Source organism: Thamnophis elegans, chromosome 4, assembly GCF_009769535.1.
Source record: "Thamnophis elegans isolate rThaEle1 chromosome 4, rThaEle1.pri, whole genome shotgun sequence".
Classification (NCBI taxonomy): domain Eukaryota; kingdom Metazoa; phylum Chordata; class Lepidosauria; order Squamata; family Colubridae; genus Thamnophis; species Thamnophis elegans.
In genome coordinates, this window is record NC_045544.1 from 39219257 (window position 1) to 39236076 (window position 16820).

Below are 16820 nucleotides of genomic sequence, written 5' to 3' on the forward strand. Positions count from 1 at the left end.
TATATGTGGGCAATTGGTTCAAGATACTGTCTTTAATGAAACGTTGACATGGGAAGCTGCCTTTTTCAGAAAATTAAACTCAAAGGAGATAACTGTGGTTTAAACCCTACCATTCCAGCCATTTTCCATAGTTTCCTTCAGCTCATTTTCTTTATTTTAAAAACAAAATATACTGAATTATTCAGTTATACATTAAAATATTGTCCTGTTTGTTTAGCAGAGATGGAATAAACAATTCAGCTAATTATGGAAGATGACGCCAGTACAGTGTACAACAGTGATGTGGATTATCTGTTTAAGAAATTTCCCAACAATGAACAAAAAGTCAGAAATGTTTATGGAGTTAGTGACAGTTTTCCCATTGTGCTCTGAATTGTATCAAGCCCAGATTGGCATATCATAAGGATTTTAACAGCTCAAGCCTTGTAGAGGCAGAACAAAATCATTATAATGTTATCACAAATAGAAGCAGATACACAGATAGAAGTTGGCTCCCTGTATCTGCAAGTAATCTAAACTGAAAGGATAGCTAGTAAAACCAGCTACTAAGGCTGGTTTAAATTTTAGCAAGTAATTAGGCTGAAGACAAAAGCAGAGGTGGCATTTTATAAGTGAAATTAATTTAAAGGTTAATTTCCTTGGGTGCTAAATCTTATTTAAAACATTTACCAGAAAAGAAAATTAGGATGTTACTTTCAAGATGCATGGAGTGCATTTGGGAATCCATTCCTATTATCAGTAAAAAATTAGGTTAGGCTCAAGATGGGAATTTCAATTCATTTTAGTGGATTATAAATGGCTTCGAGTGGAAGGATTTTGCATTTCTTTTGTTTGAAGTTATTAATTGCAACTATTTTGAACAAAAGGTCTGCATTTATATGTGAACAAGAACAACATGAAAAGAAAATTGGCTATGGATTGCTGCCTTCCCAAGTAATGAAGCTTATGTTAAGGAAACTGCTAAGACAATAATTGTGTAATGAAAAACAATTAATAAATGGAATTGCATTCTAAAAGTGGTGCTGTTGATGGGCTTCCTATATATTAATTTATCTGCTCCTCTTTCCACAACATTTATCTGCCCCCCCCTTTTCTGAACAATAGTTACCATCTCCTCAAGGAACTGTTGATATAAGTATGGATAAAGCTATAGATACAAAACTTTAAAGGAAGTAATGTTTATATTTAGTATCATATCATTGTCCTAAGATTGTGCTTAATAAATATTCAGTGCTGTTTAATAACAATAACAGTTTAATATTCTACCAAATTATAATAAATGGATTGGCACCATCTGAATTTTATTTATTTTTTCTTAATCAGTCACATAGTTTTATTATTTAGAAGTATTATGATCTTTTAAAAACACATATATAGATATGAATCTGGTGTAGTTGAACTGATAGCTACCCCATAAGATAAGCCAGTAGACTCCTTCTGGGAAAATATACATCACAATTTTATATACACAACAATTTTATATTCTGACAATCTCTGAATAATAATCTTGAAAGCAATAATTGTGGAAACTGGGGGAGTCATTTCTAACCTAACTTTAATTCTGCTGCTATTCCTCATATACTCGAGTTTCTTGAACTGGTTCAATTAGAATCTTAACTAAAACAAACCATGGTTTGAAGTAAGGAAATGATCAGAATTTTTGGACTAGCAATTAGGAGCATCCTAAAATATATGTGTTGGATTAGGGTTGATGCATCTATCCACTGCATGTTGCTTTATTTCTCACACTTTTCATCCACTAGCATTTTGACAACTTAACAGGCTAATACTGTTTAGAAGCTTCTAAAGTAGTATCCAGTGAACCATTAATTATTTTTTTTAAAAAATACATTACCTATTAAAGAAAATCACATCTCTATTTTCTCAAACTCTCACCTGAGTTTTGGCCTGCTAAAATTTACAGCTGAATACCCGGTGATGGGCGGAAGATTGGCCTACTGGCTCCCCGGAGCAAACCAGAGTATGTATTTCTTTATCATTATGAATGTTTTGCTTCGAGTGTCCTTTGAAATGGTTTGTGGGAACTCTTACAAGGTTTTTCTTTCATTCTTTCTCCTTTTTTCTTTTTCTTTTCTTTTCTTTCTTTTTTCTTTCTTTTTTGTGGCATGAGTTCACTTCTGAGATCTGCTTTCCTATGACCCTTCAAGTTCTTCACATGCATCATAAAACATTCTTCTTCAGAGTGCTTTAAAAGAATTTGGGTTTTGTTGTTTTAGAAACTTTGCCTGTAGTTATGTTTATATGAATGAATTAATAAATGAGTGAATGAATGAATGCATATTCAAAAAAAGCATGTGATAAAATGAATGGCTTGAATTATGGAATGTTTTGCACTGTTTTGCTGCTAAATAAATAAGACAGAAATGTTACAGAAGTGAAAAAAAATGAGAATAAGTTAAATGCTTAGTGAATGGTCCAACACTGAGCAAGAAACAAAATTAGGATGTTTGATGTCCTCTTGGGTGTTTAATGAATGTATGCATGCATGAATGAATATATTAAAAACATTTTTATGATGTTAGAAGGATGTTGATCATAAATATATTTTGAACACAAATGGTGCCATATGTCTGGCTAAATGAATATTAGATAGATTATGTCTTGCAATGAGGATTATAGATCTGAAAATTAATGTTTCAAGACCAAGGTAGTTGTGTGCAATAGGAAAAATGAAATGAGTTATTGTAAGTTATTCATAAATCAAACCAAGTAGATATTTTAAGATCTTCATAGACTGGGAAGGCAGATGGAGAAATTTAAGACATGCAAATACTGGGGGGGGGGGGGGGACAGTTGAATATACGTCATCAGTTGTGGGAATGAACATTTGTTAAAATGCTTTCAGCTCACTTTTTAATATCAAAGTAGGAATTGGATGAATAAGGTTGATACAGGAATAGGATATTCAGAAAGTGTATGTCATAGGACAAGAAGAGATAGGTCAAGAATGTGGGAGCTAAATGAATATAGGTTGAATAAATAAGCAATCAGTATGAACAAAGTACCTTGCAGAAAATGAATGAAGATTAAATTATAAAATAAATATAAAGAGAATAGTTAATGGGTTGAGAGGAAGAAGAAGATAAAATCATGATTTGATAGTTGAGGATATCCATAAAAAGAGAGAAGTGAGAAGTTTAAAGAACAAAAAAAACTATATAATGACATAATGAATGGACATAGTAGAAGAAAGTGGATGGTGTTCAAGATACGGAGAACTGCTGTGAATTTTATAGATAATAACTAATTAAGTATGTTTTCTTCTTTTATCTCATGTATTGAACTTATTTAGCTTGCTCTTGCTTACTTGTTTAGCTTACAAAACATTCCTTACCCTGAAAGGGAATATGTGAATGTATTTAGTGGTGTTAATTGTAGAATGTTTGGCATTTTAGTTTGACATTTTTAATAACTGTGTGGTGTCACAGTTGACATACTGCATTAACTCCAAGAAAACCCTGATATATGTCCATCTTCAGCTACAGAAATTCACTGGGGGATTTGGGCTAATCACTGCTCTAAGCATGATTATTTCATACTTTGAAAGAGTCTCTCAACTTGGTGACTTGAGAATGGGTGAATGGGTGGTCAGGAATTCTGGATCTAAAGTCTCACATCTTCAAGTAGCCAAGATTGAGAAACAGTGATCTATATAGTATTGTTATCATGATAAAATAAAGAGATATTCCTTATATACTCCTTGACCTCTAGAGAAAAGCTTAGATTGAGCTATGCTATATCACCATAGAACACCACAGCAAATCACACTACACAGTTGTACTGTATATTATTGATAGTGTGGCTAGAATAAGCACATCTTAGAATTTAATGAAACCATAACAAACCTTCAGCTAGGCATACTTTTTATTAGAAGCTATTGTGAAAATAAGTCTATTGGAACGTCACCAAATTTACCCAATCTAAAATGTTATTTCTGCTCCGACTTGACGAATAAGGAGCCCTTTCAAACTGTACTCAGAAGGATCTCCATTACATTTTGAATCATGTACCAGGAGTTCCTTGGTGAAAGCAGTAATGGTGGACAACTTTTTCTAAAACAGGCAATCTGTTCCCTCTGAAATCTGAAAGTTTAAAAGAATATTTGGTGCTTTTGCAAAGATTTCTTGTGAACAAGACTCAATCTAAGCTCTCTCCAAATCCCCTATGTATCCCAAGGCATAGCTTACATCCGTGAACAATGAATTCAGCCAAATTCATAAGAAGATACGTAATTGCCTGAAGGTAGAACATCTGTCCATAATTGTTGTTGACTCATACTTACTTTCACCTTTCAGAATACTAATCTTCCTGCTGGAGTTTTCCTCCATTTATACCAGTTTTCTTACTATATTTCTCTTCTAATAAAATTGTCTACAGCAATCTCCACTAAAAACTTATTTCATTAGAGATTTATTTCATTGCTTGGGCTGGCTCTAAATGGCACTGATTTGGCATGGGCCTGCCTCTTTTCTTTTCTTCTCCTTTTTTCTTTTCTCAACTTATTTAAAGCATTCGTTCAATTGGAAAATCCTTCAGGGACAGTTTTGGAATGCTCCATATGTAAAAATGGAACATTATTATGGAAATGATTCTGGAAATACCCTGGTTCAACTGAAATTTGACTTCAGAGAGAGAAAATATAAATTATATTTCTCTGTGTGCTGTCTGAATTGTATGCATGAAATATAGGTTCTTTTGAGTGCTCTGAATGTCTATATTGTTCCCTGCTCACTGACTTTCAAGGTTTTATGAGTAAGAGATGGCAATTTCTAAACATTTGGTCAATGCTAACACTATTAGTTGGCTAAAAACCTAATAGGTGTTGTTTGCAAGCAGGTGAATGTCAGAGCAGTCTGAATCTATAGTACCTTGAAAGTACTGCATCTTTTCTATTAAGTAAACCCAAAGGGTATCTAATAGAATCTAATCAGTGTGCATCTTGGACATTAGGAAATCTGATTTTAAAACATTTAAGAAATACCAGTTAAAATATATAGGATCCCATGAATACACACACAGTCAAGAAGAAGGAGGTCCAGGAATAAAAAGAGTGACTTAAAGCAAACTGTTGACAGCATAATAGCAAACACTTCCAATAAGACAGCCTTCCTTAACTTGGATGGTTATTTTTATTTATTTATTTATTAAATTTCTACCATGCCCATCTCACCGGCTGATTGTGGACATTTTACAATGCAAATATTAAAGCCAATCCTCAGCATTACCCACTCAGGTATAGTATTGCCAAGACTGATATAGATAGTCCTCAGTTAATGACTGCTCTATGATATTTAGTTATTGCAACTATGCTGAAAAAGTAATTTTACAACCAGTCCTCAAACTTATGACTGGTGCAGTGGGTATTTTACAACCAGAGCACATATATAATATATATAATTGTCGTAGCATCCCACAGTCACATGCTTTCTGTCCAAAACAGTGGAGTGTTAGGAATAGCTAAGATGCTGAGCTAAGATACACAGAACCTTCAATCCTTCAAACTGCCAGGTAGATGACCCAAGAACGAGGAAGACACATACTACTCTCAGGAGTGAGAAGGAGATTTATTTATACTGTATGTGTAAAGTGTGTCCAGAAAGGTTTTTACTAAAACCATAATGTTGATACGCTTTCAAAATTCATGAATTAAAAGCAGAGACTTGTAACTTTCCTGGGTACAATAGCTGGCTGGATATTAACAGGGGATTTGCCAACAGTATTTCACAAATATGAAATGTCACAGAAAGGATGGCCTCTGCATATACACGTTTGACAGGATGAAATTCCAATAATGGAAGAAATCTTGTTTCCAGTTAAAGCTCAAGAACTCTACTGACATATGCTGATCATTTTACCATTATAATCACTGCATTGGCTCAGAAGAATTGCTTCATTCATTCATCTGTCCCTGTCTGTAATTTTGCCGATTTTTAATCATGCAACCTAAGAGGAAGAAGCAAAAATTCACAGGATCTCAATCTTCCACTCTGTTCATCTCCTATTTCTGCAAATCATATACTAAGTGTGAACAGCTCCTTTCTCCCACAGCCTTTTGATTTGCTGGCATGGGTTTGCTTTTTTTCCATACCGCTGCTTTGTTGTATTTCATATTTCATTTCACAAGTCAGATCTTACCTGGCTGCTACTGTAACCTATTTATTAATAGTTCTTGGTATCTCACAGACACCTTTCGCCAGTAATATTACCTCACTTTCTCCTTCACTTTAACATTCCAGTGGATTCTGTACATAATTACTGATTTACTAATCAGTAGCATAATGCTGACTAGCTACATTGTAAAGGCTTTTTTGGACCTTTCTATGCCAACACCTAACAGGGACAGCGTGGCTCAGTGGCTAAGACCTGAGCTTGTTGATCAGAAAGGTCGACAGTTTGGCGGTTCAAATTCCTAGCGCCGCATAACGGAGTGAGCTCCTGTTATTTGTCCCAGTTTCTGCCAATCTAGCAGTTCGAACGCATGTAAAAATGCAAGTAGAAAAATAGGGCCACCTTTGGTGGGAAGGTAACAGCGCCTTCAGCATTTAGTCATGCCAGCCATATGACCACGGAGATGTCTTCAGACAGCGCTGGCTCTTTGGCTTTGAAACGGAGATGAGCACTGCCCCCTGGAGTCGGCAATGACTAGCACATATGTGCGAGGAGAACCTTTACCCCAACACCTGGTATTCTGAGGTGCATTGGAATCAGCTAGATTGGAATAAGTGCTGGATGAAATTTCTGAACAAGAAAAATAGACATTCAAAAATGAACACACAGGTACATAAGGAAAACAACAACCCTCATATCCAGTCTAATCCTTTATAGACTTTTTGGAAGTAAGTCCCACAATTTGTTCACAGTATAAGCTGGATGGAACTGCAGCTAGTGTTTGTTTCAGGTTTTCTGCATTAGTTAAAACTTTATGTTTATTTTGTTCTGTTAACAAGTTTTTTTTTTACTGTCAGTATTGTTCAAGAACAAAAGAAGCTCACTGATGCAGATATGCATGGGTGTACTTTGATTATGTGCTACTGTCTGCCTCGATTTTTACATCTGAAGATCCCAACAGTTGATGTTGGTGATCTCCCTCATCTTCCTTTGGCTTTCTTAAGAAAAGGGGAAAGATAGGAAAGAATAGGTACGGCCAAATAATACAAGTTTTGCAATATTTAAAAAGTCCAATATAGACAAGTAAATTATCTTTAACTCAATATTCTATTTGTGTGCATTTTTATTTTGGGGAGCAGTTTATGCCACCAGGTTTTATGAGACAATGAAATTCTGAATTTTGTAAAGGGATAGCAGTACATGTGTCAGCAAACAAATGGTTGAATTTGTTTGTAGGTCTCTCTCTCACACACACACACATTTAGTATATGAAGAACAATGGGAATGAAAAAATATGACTATTTTCAATAGGCTCTTGTTACTGTACATTTATCTAGTATTGTTCAGTTTGTCACCAGACTGGAACTAGTTCAGATCTAAGAGAGACCTATGAAGAAAAAAGAACTAATGATGAGCATTTTCCTGTGGATGCAGATACATATACATTGTATTTATCCCAACATTCTACAGACAAATTAGGTGAAATTACATTCTGATGCATGCTTAAGCATTTCTAAGTTGTATTGGTAGTCTGACTTATGTGGTTATTTATTACCATAATGATCTTTCCTATAAACGTGTACCTCTACACTTATAAATATTTAAGTCTTTTAAGTATTGTACAGTGGTGGATATTTAGGACACGTTTTTAATATTTTGCCAACATTGTGGCGTACATTGTATTATAGTGTCCATGTTTATCAGCCAATTACAGAAAGGTTGTGGATGTGAAATACTGACTGTAACATAGAGTATGCCATACGACTTGTGGCATTGAAACATTTCACTGCAATATATACCATCTATATCAGTAGGCCACTTGGTCATATTTGCTGGAGGCAGTTTCTTTGAGGACCATATAACACATAAAACAAATGTCTGAACTGGATGGGTGGATTTGATATTAACCAGGCAAGCTTGATATTACCTACTGTTTCACAGTAAAGGATTGTAAAATCATTTATTTATTGTGTTACTGTGGCTCAATCAGTGTCCATATCTCTGAGGGCATGAGTCACGTGCCCCAAGACATCCTAGAATCTAACATCATGAAATAATCTTTCTGGGGAAATACAACTCTTTTGAATAAATATTGAAGCTGCTGTTACTTCATTATCTAGATGTCCACTGACAAACAGAAACTTTATCTTGTAAGGATTTAAATTGACCATCTTTAATCCCATCTAGATCCTTATAGCCCCCAGCACTGGTGGGATTCAAATAATTTAACAACTGGTTCTCTGCCCTAATGACCAGCTGGGTAGGCATGGCTTGGTGGTCATGTGACTGGGTGGGCATGGCCAACTCAATGTCACTCAGGTCGATGGGCGCTTCACCTTAGCTGTTACAATATAATAAGGATTAATAAGAGAGGCAGTTTCTGTAAGCAGGGCAATAAAGATTAGGCTGGAAACTACACCAGAATATTTCCTTCCTGCCTTCCTTACAAGATTAGCCCTGTAAAGTGGAGAAAAACAAAATAAGATTTCTTCCAACAACCAGTTCTCTGAACTGCTTACAAAGTTAACAACCGGTTCTCCCAAATAGGTGCGAACTGGTTGAATCCCTCCACTGGCCTCCAGGTACCAGTTCAAAGCTTCCACAGTATCTCTGCCTTCGTCCAGAGTACCAATGTATACTAGATGTTATTGTCCTTTTCCAGGCCAAGCACACACAAATACACAAAGAAGGAGCTTGCTCACTTTACTAAACATACACACTTGCAGTTAGAGAAAAGTTGCTCACCCCAAAATTCAACAAGTTTGGCTTACAGAGTTCTCAAATCAAAGCGGTGAGCAGAAGAGTAATCAAGTATAGCCCTCTCTAAGTGGTTTTCAGAGTCAGCATATTGCCCCCCCCAACAATCTGGCTCCTCATTTTACCCACCTCAGAAAGATAGAAGGCTGAATCAACCTTGAGCTGGTGAGAATCGAACTGCCAAACTACTAGCAGTGGCAGTCAACACAAGTAGCCTGCAGTCCTGCATTCTAACTACTGTGCCACCATGGCTCTTAGCCTGAGGGTTAGAGCATAGCGATTCAAAGAAGGATTCGCCAAGAGGGGGCACTCACCTTTTTAGTGCTAGTGGCATAATGCCACCATAATTGATTGCCTTATTATATCATGTTGTATCATATAATTACATAATAATGTCCAGTGAAGGGTTGACAGTGTGCCGCATCCAAACATTCATGTCCTGCCTGATACCCCTAAGGAAACAGGAAGCCTATAGAAAGGAGCCTTCAAAACACAGCAAGTGCCCTATTGACTTCATTAGGCGCCATAAACTCAAAGGAATCCCAAATTACCATGTAGGACATTGTCTCATTTACCACTGTAGAATCTATCCAGTCCTGAATGGATATGGACAATTTTAGCCACTAAGAAAACTGGTAAACCATCTGGAGTGCCTATAAGAGCCTAGTCTTGCTCACCTTTTCAAAATAGAGTTGCTGTCAGAATCAGCAGATACAGTAAGGGGAAGGAAGAATTGGTGTTTTATCATTGTTATTGTTACTATGTAGATTCAAACCTAACCTCATATCAATGGTTGGTCACATCCACTTTTAGGTTTTTTCTACCTTTCTTTTCTCTCTTTCTTTCTTTCTTTTTCTTTCTTTATTTAAAAAAAGATGTTTTAAGCATCTTTTCAGTCAACTCTCTAGACATGAGATTTTGTTGAACAAAAAAATGTATTTTTGGTATAACACATGTAATCTTATAATGTGAAACATCTAATCTAAGTCAGCCATTACAATCAGAATGTTTTCATTTGCTATAAAATCAAGTGAAAAAAATTGCAGTGGCTACATTTCTTAAATGAAATCATTAATACAGGAACTGGTAATGTGAATTCATCCTTTTCTCCACGTGAAAGATTTTGTAAAAATCTTCTTTTAAAATAGCCCGTTGCAAAGTATACAAAAACCACAAGGGCCCTGTAATGAACATACAGCTTGATATTTGTTTGAATCTTTTAGAGAAATAATTTCGTAATAGATGTTGATAGATACACTCTAAATAAGTCCTCTGAGGTCTTTTATTTTCTTACATTTGGGAGTTTATCTCTTCAGTTCCAGTTTTATTTTCATCATTCTCACCATTTATCTGAACTAGCTGACCCATATCCAGAATTGTAAGAAATTAATTCTGTGCATCTGAGAGAATATATACATGTTTTAGGATGGGTGTCTTTATAAGCATTTTTCTAAAAATGCATAGATTGATTTAATAATCATTACAACAACTGAAATATTTTTTCAATCAAAGAATATTTTTATTTATTTAACCTGTATGGAATGGATATTTCATCCCCTAACCAGAAAGCAGCCTACCTAATATAGGATTTTTCCAGATGGAAGGCTATAGAATCCTAGAGCTACACACTAATTGCTTTTCCCCTGGATCCTACAAATGGAATTGCAATAGATTTCTCACACAATGATTGATGTTGTGCTGTGTATGTATATCTATTGGGTGTGCTTTGTCTACCCCAATGCAGGCAGGGAGAGGACAATTCCTTTTCTTCCTGCCTCCCTAATATCATTGCAGGCTTTACATCACTGTGGCTGGTGTTTTTTATTTATTTGTTTGTTTTGTTTTGTCTAAAAATGGACCAGTAGATTTTTTTTAAATGCCCTGCTGCCCTTTTCCCATTGTCTCTGGATTACAAAGTGAGCAATGTAGGGAGAAAAATCACAATTCAACCCAGAAATTTCTTTGTTGTTACAAGACACAGAGGCTTCCTGCTGTTCTCATCCAAGAGGATCAGAGAAACAACAGCAGCTCTGAACTAACTGTTCCTTTACATCCTCTCTTGTCAAAAAAAAAATTTGGCCTGTGAAAGTCACCAGAGATTAAGTTGCTATTCAGATTTCTTCTTTTCGTTGTTTGGGAAGCATTTGCACACGTGGGAGGGAGTCCTGTTGCCACCCATGCATTTCTCCATTTTGTGCACACTAAATATTACATCTTTACAAAGCATTTGAATGAGAGGCTTCGTAAACTGCAATGGTAACACAAGCAAAACGCTCATCTTTGAATCATTAAAGCAACTGTGTCTTTTTCAGGCTCATATGGCTGTTTCCAAAGCTGTTCACAACTGTCTCTGCAGGTACTGGTTATGTGTGGGTTGACATACACAGTCCCTTTGTCACCACAATTATGCAGAGACATCCGGAAGAAACCTTTGAAGTAACTGCACAAGCCTGGGAAAATGTGTGGCTGCTTTAGTAATCCAAGCAGAGGCTGAATTTTTTACATGTTTCGAAGTATCATTTTGAAAGAATTACAGGCAGATCGTGGTTCACAACTGACCCATGAGTGACTATTTGGATTTAGGGTCACACTGAAAAAGTGTGTCTGGTCCTTACAAGCATTGCAGTGTCCCACAATCATGCGATTAGGAGCTTCACAACCAGCTTTTGACACTCAGTGGAGAAGCTGGCAGTAAATTGTAAGCCATGGTCATGCAATGTGCTTAATGTCTGTAAGTGATTCATTTAATGACATTAGATGCCATTAGAATGGTCAAGTCACATGATGTTTCACTTAATGTCCATGTCACCTAGTGGCAGAGTGGTAGTCCCAAGTGTGGTTATTAAGTGAGGACTGCATATATTAGCTCTAAATGTTTTAAATCTGATGCCTTGCATAAGTTTATTCCCCTGGAATTTCAGATACATTTAAGTCAAGTTACAAAGTAAAATCGTATAGTTAAATTGCTAGACAATTATAAAATATAATGTTACTGCTAAGAATCAAAGCTGCTTCAAATCATCTAGATGCTTTAGTAAGCTACTAAATTAATGTAAACATAATTTAGAATGGAGATAGAATTATTATTGTTGTTGTTGTTATGCTGCCTAACTTCCCATAACTCTGAGTAGTTAAAGGGCATAAAAACTGCTTATGTGACACCCAGAAGTGCCAATGTCTATTGAGCATTTCCTTTGGTGCTCAATAGACTCACTGACAGATTAATGTTCCTCCTACCTTTTAAGTAATTGTAATTCTCAAGCTGAAAAGCAAACTGCTAATCTCTAGTATCTTTATTTGCAAGAAAGTTTTTATTTTATTTGAATTTTTTTAAGAAATGGATGACTATATCCCAGTTCTTTGCTTAGGAATATGTTCAACCAGACTATTGAAAAGAATAAAGGTAAGCTGAGATAATTTGGAGCATCCTGTAGGAGAGAGGTGGGAGTGACTGACAAGTAGCATCATCCTAAATCAGATCTTTGTTTATATTGCCATGGCTGCCATTCTGTGGATACGTGTCCTGAAAGCAGCCATTTTGTGAGAGAGCCCTCATGTTTTCAAAATTCCAAACAGACTCGCCAGCTCACAAAGTTTCAGGACTATGCTTGAGAATGCATAATAGAAGAAAAGGCAAGTCTCAGTTAGAGTAAGAAATTATGTTTTATTTCCAACACAACATTCCCCAAAGCAGGATGCTTAGCCTCCCTATACCTCATCTGGAGGCTGAGCAAAAATGGTGATTACATGCTATTCTCCATTTCCTTTTATAATTAAGGTTTTATGATTCAAAAGAAGAAGCAGTGCTAGGAAAATCCAGGGGAACTGTAAGAAGATGATTATATTATGTTCATGCATCATCTTTTGCATGAAAAATGTAGTTAAAAGCCATTTATATATCCAGGTACTAGCATGCTTGAATCTTCTATTTCCCGATTAATATTTGCTGCATTCTAGCGTAAAGAGAACTAAAGCCTCAGTGAAATCATCAATCAAGCTTACTTCCAGATAAGCATATAGATTTTGGGGCTTCATGAGATTTAACACAATTCCTTCTTTTAAAAGTATTTCTTAGCCTTTTATATCAGTGAGAAGATATCTTAGCACTTGTATGCTTTTTCTGAAAGAAGAAGCTTAATTAGTGGTGATATTGGATGATTATTTTTCAAGATACAAAGCAAAGCTCCAAAGCACTTTTGATAAATCAGTTTAGGAGTTAGAGCATCTGTTGGTATTTATTTTATATCTGTGTTATTAGAAAAAGGAGCTGATGAAACTTTTTGCAGCTTTTTAGGCACTTCCATGCTAAAACGCCTAGTGGAAAGAACAACAATTGGGAAAAAATGTTCAAGATGTCAAAATAAAAAATTTATTTCAGGCTGGACGCTATGTAAGGACTGACAGGTCTGAGTACATGGTACTATAATATAATTTATGGATATTGGGCACAATTCTATGGCACCATCACCATCAAGCTAAGGGGAAATGATCGGATTTCATAGCTGTAATGCAAACTTAGCATAATAATGATTTTATTGTTACAATAAATATTAAAATAATTTGTGACATAAAATTGCAAAAATAACAGGGTTAGCCATACTATACAAAATGTGTTTACTTGTTGGGTCAAAGAAAATATAAAGTTAGGCATGCCTCCTTGGCAAACTGGGCTCTCAGTTCCTTATGGTGTTTGGCCAACATGCAGCAATTCTGGGAATTGAAGTTCAGCTACAACTGGGAGGACCAAAGGTTTCCCATATTCAGTCTACACCAGGGGTGTCAAACTGGCAGCCTGCAGGCCAGATGCGTCACGTGCAGACAGGCCACGCCCACCCCAGCTTCACAAATGGGGAACTCATCGCAAAACGTGACAGCAACATAACGCTGTGAGTTTGACACCCATAGTCTACACCAGTGTTTCCCAACCTTGGTGACTTCCCCAGCTGGCTGGGGAATTCTGGGAGTTGAAGTCCACAGGACTTAAAGTCACCAAGGTTGGGAAACACTGGTCTACACATATTGATCAACATATAGGGATTCTTTGATGCCAAGCCAAGGCTGATAAGAAGTAGACTGAACTAAATATATTTGTTTTCAGAAGTGAGAAAAATAACAATTATTTTATGCACATGGTTATGTGATATCAATATAGTCAACCCGGGCTTATGTTTTGGGGCTGATTTTATTCTACTGACCTTATAGTCTAAATGTATAGACTTTTTTCTTTTTTCCTCTTTTTTTTTTTGCTTTTCCTTATTCCCTATCCCCTATTTTTGATAATATCTTGCCTATTTAAAAGTTTTGGAGAAATCAAAACCAACATGCTTTTTATGTCTTTTTTTTTTTGTGCTAATAGGTTTATCATCTCATTGTGGATTTTGGCTTTCCCCCCATGGATCACTGCAATCATGATTATTTTTTTATTTCTTTCTCTTTCCATTTCTCCCTTCTTTCCTCCCATGCTGAAGCCTTTTATTTTTTCAAAAGAACTGTCCACCTGCTTGCATCTCTTTTTCAGGGAATCACAGTGTGGCAGCAAATATGTAATACCTATAATCACAACTAGCTAAAACATTTGGGAGTTGCAAAGGAATGGTTTTGCATTGTTTGTAGCTTCAATAAATGAGCAATTTATACTCACCACCTAGGTGGATTGCTTGCTGGCAACAGAACCAATGTATAATTCTTTTTATTATACAGACAGATACTAATAAATTTGTGACTGGCACCTTCCTGAAGACAGGAAGAGAAGCTGCTGGCTGATATAGTCTTCATGTAAAGCTGTTTTAAAGTCATTATATTTAGCCCTTCAAAGAATGATGTCAGCAATTTAAAAAATGCTTTCCTTTTACAGTTGATTTCATAGGTGGATTTGACTCTTACGGCTATCAAGGCCCACAGAAGACGTCACATTTACAGCTACAACCAATGTATATGTGAGTATCTACATTCTCTTCAGTGGACTGTTGGAGACATACTAAAAAATTAAAGAAAATTACTTGTTGTAATTCAAAGAAAATTATTCGGTGATAGTTCACAATGTATTCACAATAAATTATTACTTTGATAGCATGCGGCATTTTGTCCTGTGCAAAGCTTCGTGTAAAGGCACTGAAAGGTAGATTATAATGGTGACAGATGTGTTAGGCCGGTCAAACTCTGAGATTGTCATTAATCAAGCCCGCTTCATCAGGAAGAAATGTTTTTAAAAAAATGTTTGGGAACTCCAGCATATTAATGTGGACATTCAACGGAAATCAACTAGCTTCCCTTATGGACAATCAGCTTACTACATTATATGAAGTGTTCCTCATTCCCTGCTCCTACTGTTAAGTTCAGCTTATCCATACGGCTATTAGAAAACATATGAATATACCATATTTTTCGGAGTGTAAGGCACTCCAGAGTATAAGAAGCACCTTAGTTTTGCGGGAGGAAAACAAGAAAAAAAATTCTGCCACTGCCTACCAGCATAGCCTACCTCTGACTAGCATCCTTGCAGCAAATAGCGAACATCCAGGTCAGCTTCAGCACGTTATTGCAGCCCGATTTAGCATAAGCAGCTGATTGGCGGGTGGATCGGCTTCCCAGAATATCCCCAATCAGTTGTTCCAGGCTGCAGGGATTGCCACAGAACACCACTGCCTCTGTGCCTCCCGTTTTTAGCCCCTGTGCCTCCCGTTTTCAGCCTCCGTACACCCCATTTTTGGCCTCTGCACATCGCATTTTCAGGCTGTCCTAGGCAGCAGAGATTGGTGAAAATGTGAGGCACAGAGGTGGGAATGATTTGTGGCAGTCCCTGCAGCCTGAAACAGGTCTAAAACATGACACGCGGAAGCCGAAAATGACTGAAGGAGGGAGGCTGGTGAGTGGGTAGGGCTACATTTGATGCACAAGACACACCTAAATTTTCACTCTCTTTTAGGGGGGAAAACAGTGTGTCTTTATACTCCAAAAAATATGGTACTTTTTATGTAAAAGGATATGACTATTTTGTGGTTCTGATAATGCAAAAATCTCTAGATTTAGGGACTGAGTCAACTTTATTGAAGCAGCGGGAAGAGAAATACCATAGCTTCATGGCACTGTTCATATTTTGCATGTATAAAGTCCCACAATCAGTTTCCAGGAAGGCCTGGAGACCCATGATCCAATCCTTGAACAGCTTCTTGTCAGTAAGCAAGAAAAATACTAAGCTAAATAGTCTGTGTTTTGCTTTGTTTTTTTAAAAAAGCAGGTTAGCAGTTAGACTTATATACCGCTTCATAGGGCTTTCAGCCCTCTCTAAGCAATTTACAGAGTCAGCATATTGCCCCCAACAACAATCCAGATCCTCATTTTACCCACCTTGGAAGGATGGAAGGCTGAGTCAATCCTGAGCCAGTGAGATTTGAACAGCCAAACTGCAGAACTGTAGTCAGCTGAAGTAGCCTGCAGTGATCCCATGGGTGCTCCTTCTATCACCCCTCTCACCTGTCATTGCCAACCTCTACATGGAAAACTTTGAAATCCAAGCTCTAGAAAAATCTGATCACAAACCCAAACTCTGGCTCAGATATGTAGACGACACTTTCATAATCTGGCCACATGGGAAAGAACAACTGGACAACTTCCTTACACACCTCAACAGCCTACACCCCAAAATACAGTTCACCATGGAAACAGAAGTAAACAACCAACTTCCCTTCCTGGATGTCTTAGTCTACAGGAAATCTAATGGCTCCCTAGGACACACCATCTACCAGAAGAAAACACACACCAACCGCTATCTGCATGCACTCTCACACCACCACCCAGCCCAGATCAACTCCGTAGCCAAAACACTCATCTCCAGAACAAAACGCTTAGCTGATGAACAACACCTAAGAACCAAACTATACACTCTCACTAACGTACTGACATCCAATGGATTCCAAAGAAATAGGATCACCAAC

The 16820-nt window shown here is 36.8% G+C and overlaps 1 protein-coding gene across 1 annotated transcript in view; it reads left to right on the forward strand.

The window, feature by feature from the left end:
• The window catches only part of NKAIN2 (sodium/potassium transporting ATPase interacting 2), a 375982-nt gene extending 361156 nt beyond the window's left edge, over nucleotides 1-14826 (forward strand). Inside the window, exons 6-7 of the mRNA XM_032215327.1 lie at nucleotides 1925-1981; nucleotides 14741-14826. Of these exons, the coding sequence (XP_032071218.1) occupies nucleotides 1925-1981; nucleotides 14741-14826 (143 nt within the window). The remainder of the gene's footprint in view (nucleotides 1-1924; nucleotides 1982-14740) is intronic.
• Nucleotides 14827-16820: the final 1994 nt, after the last annotated feature.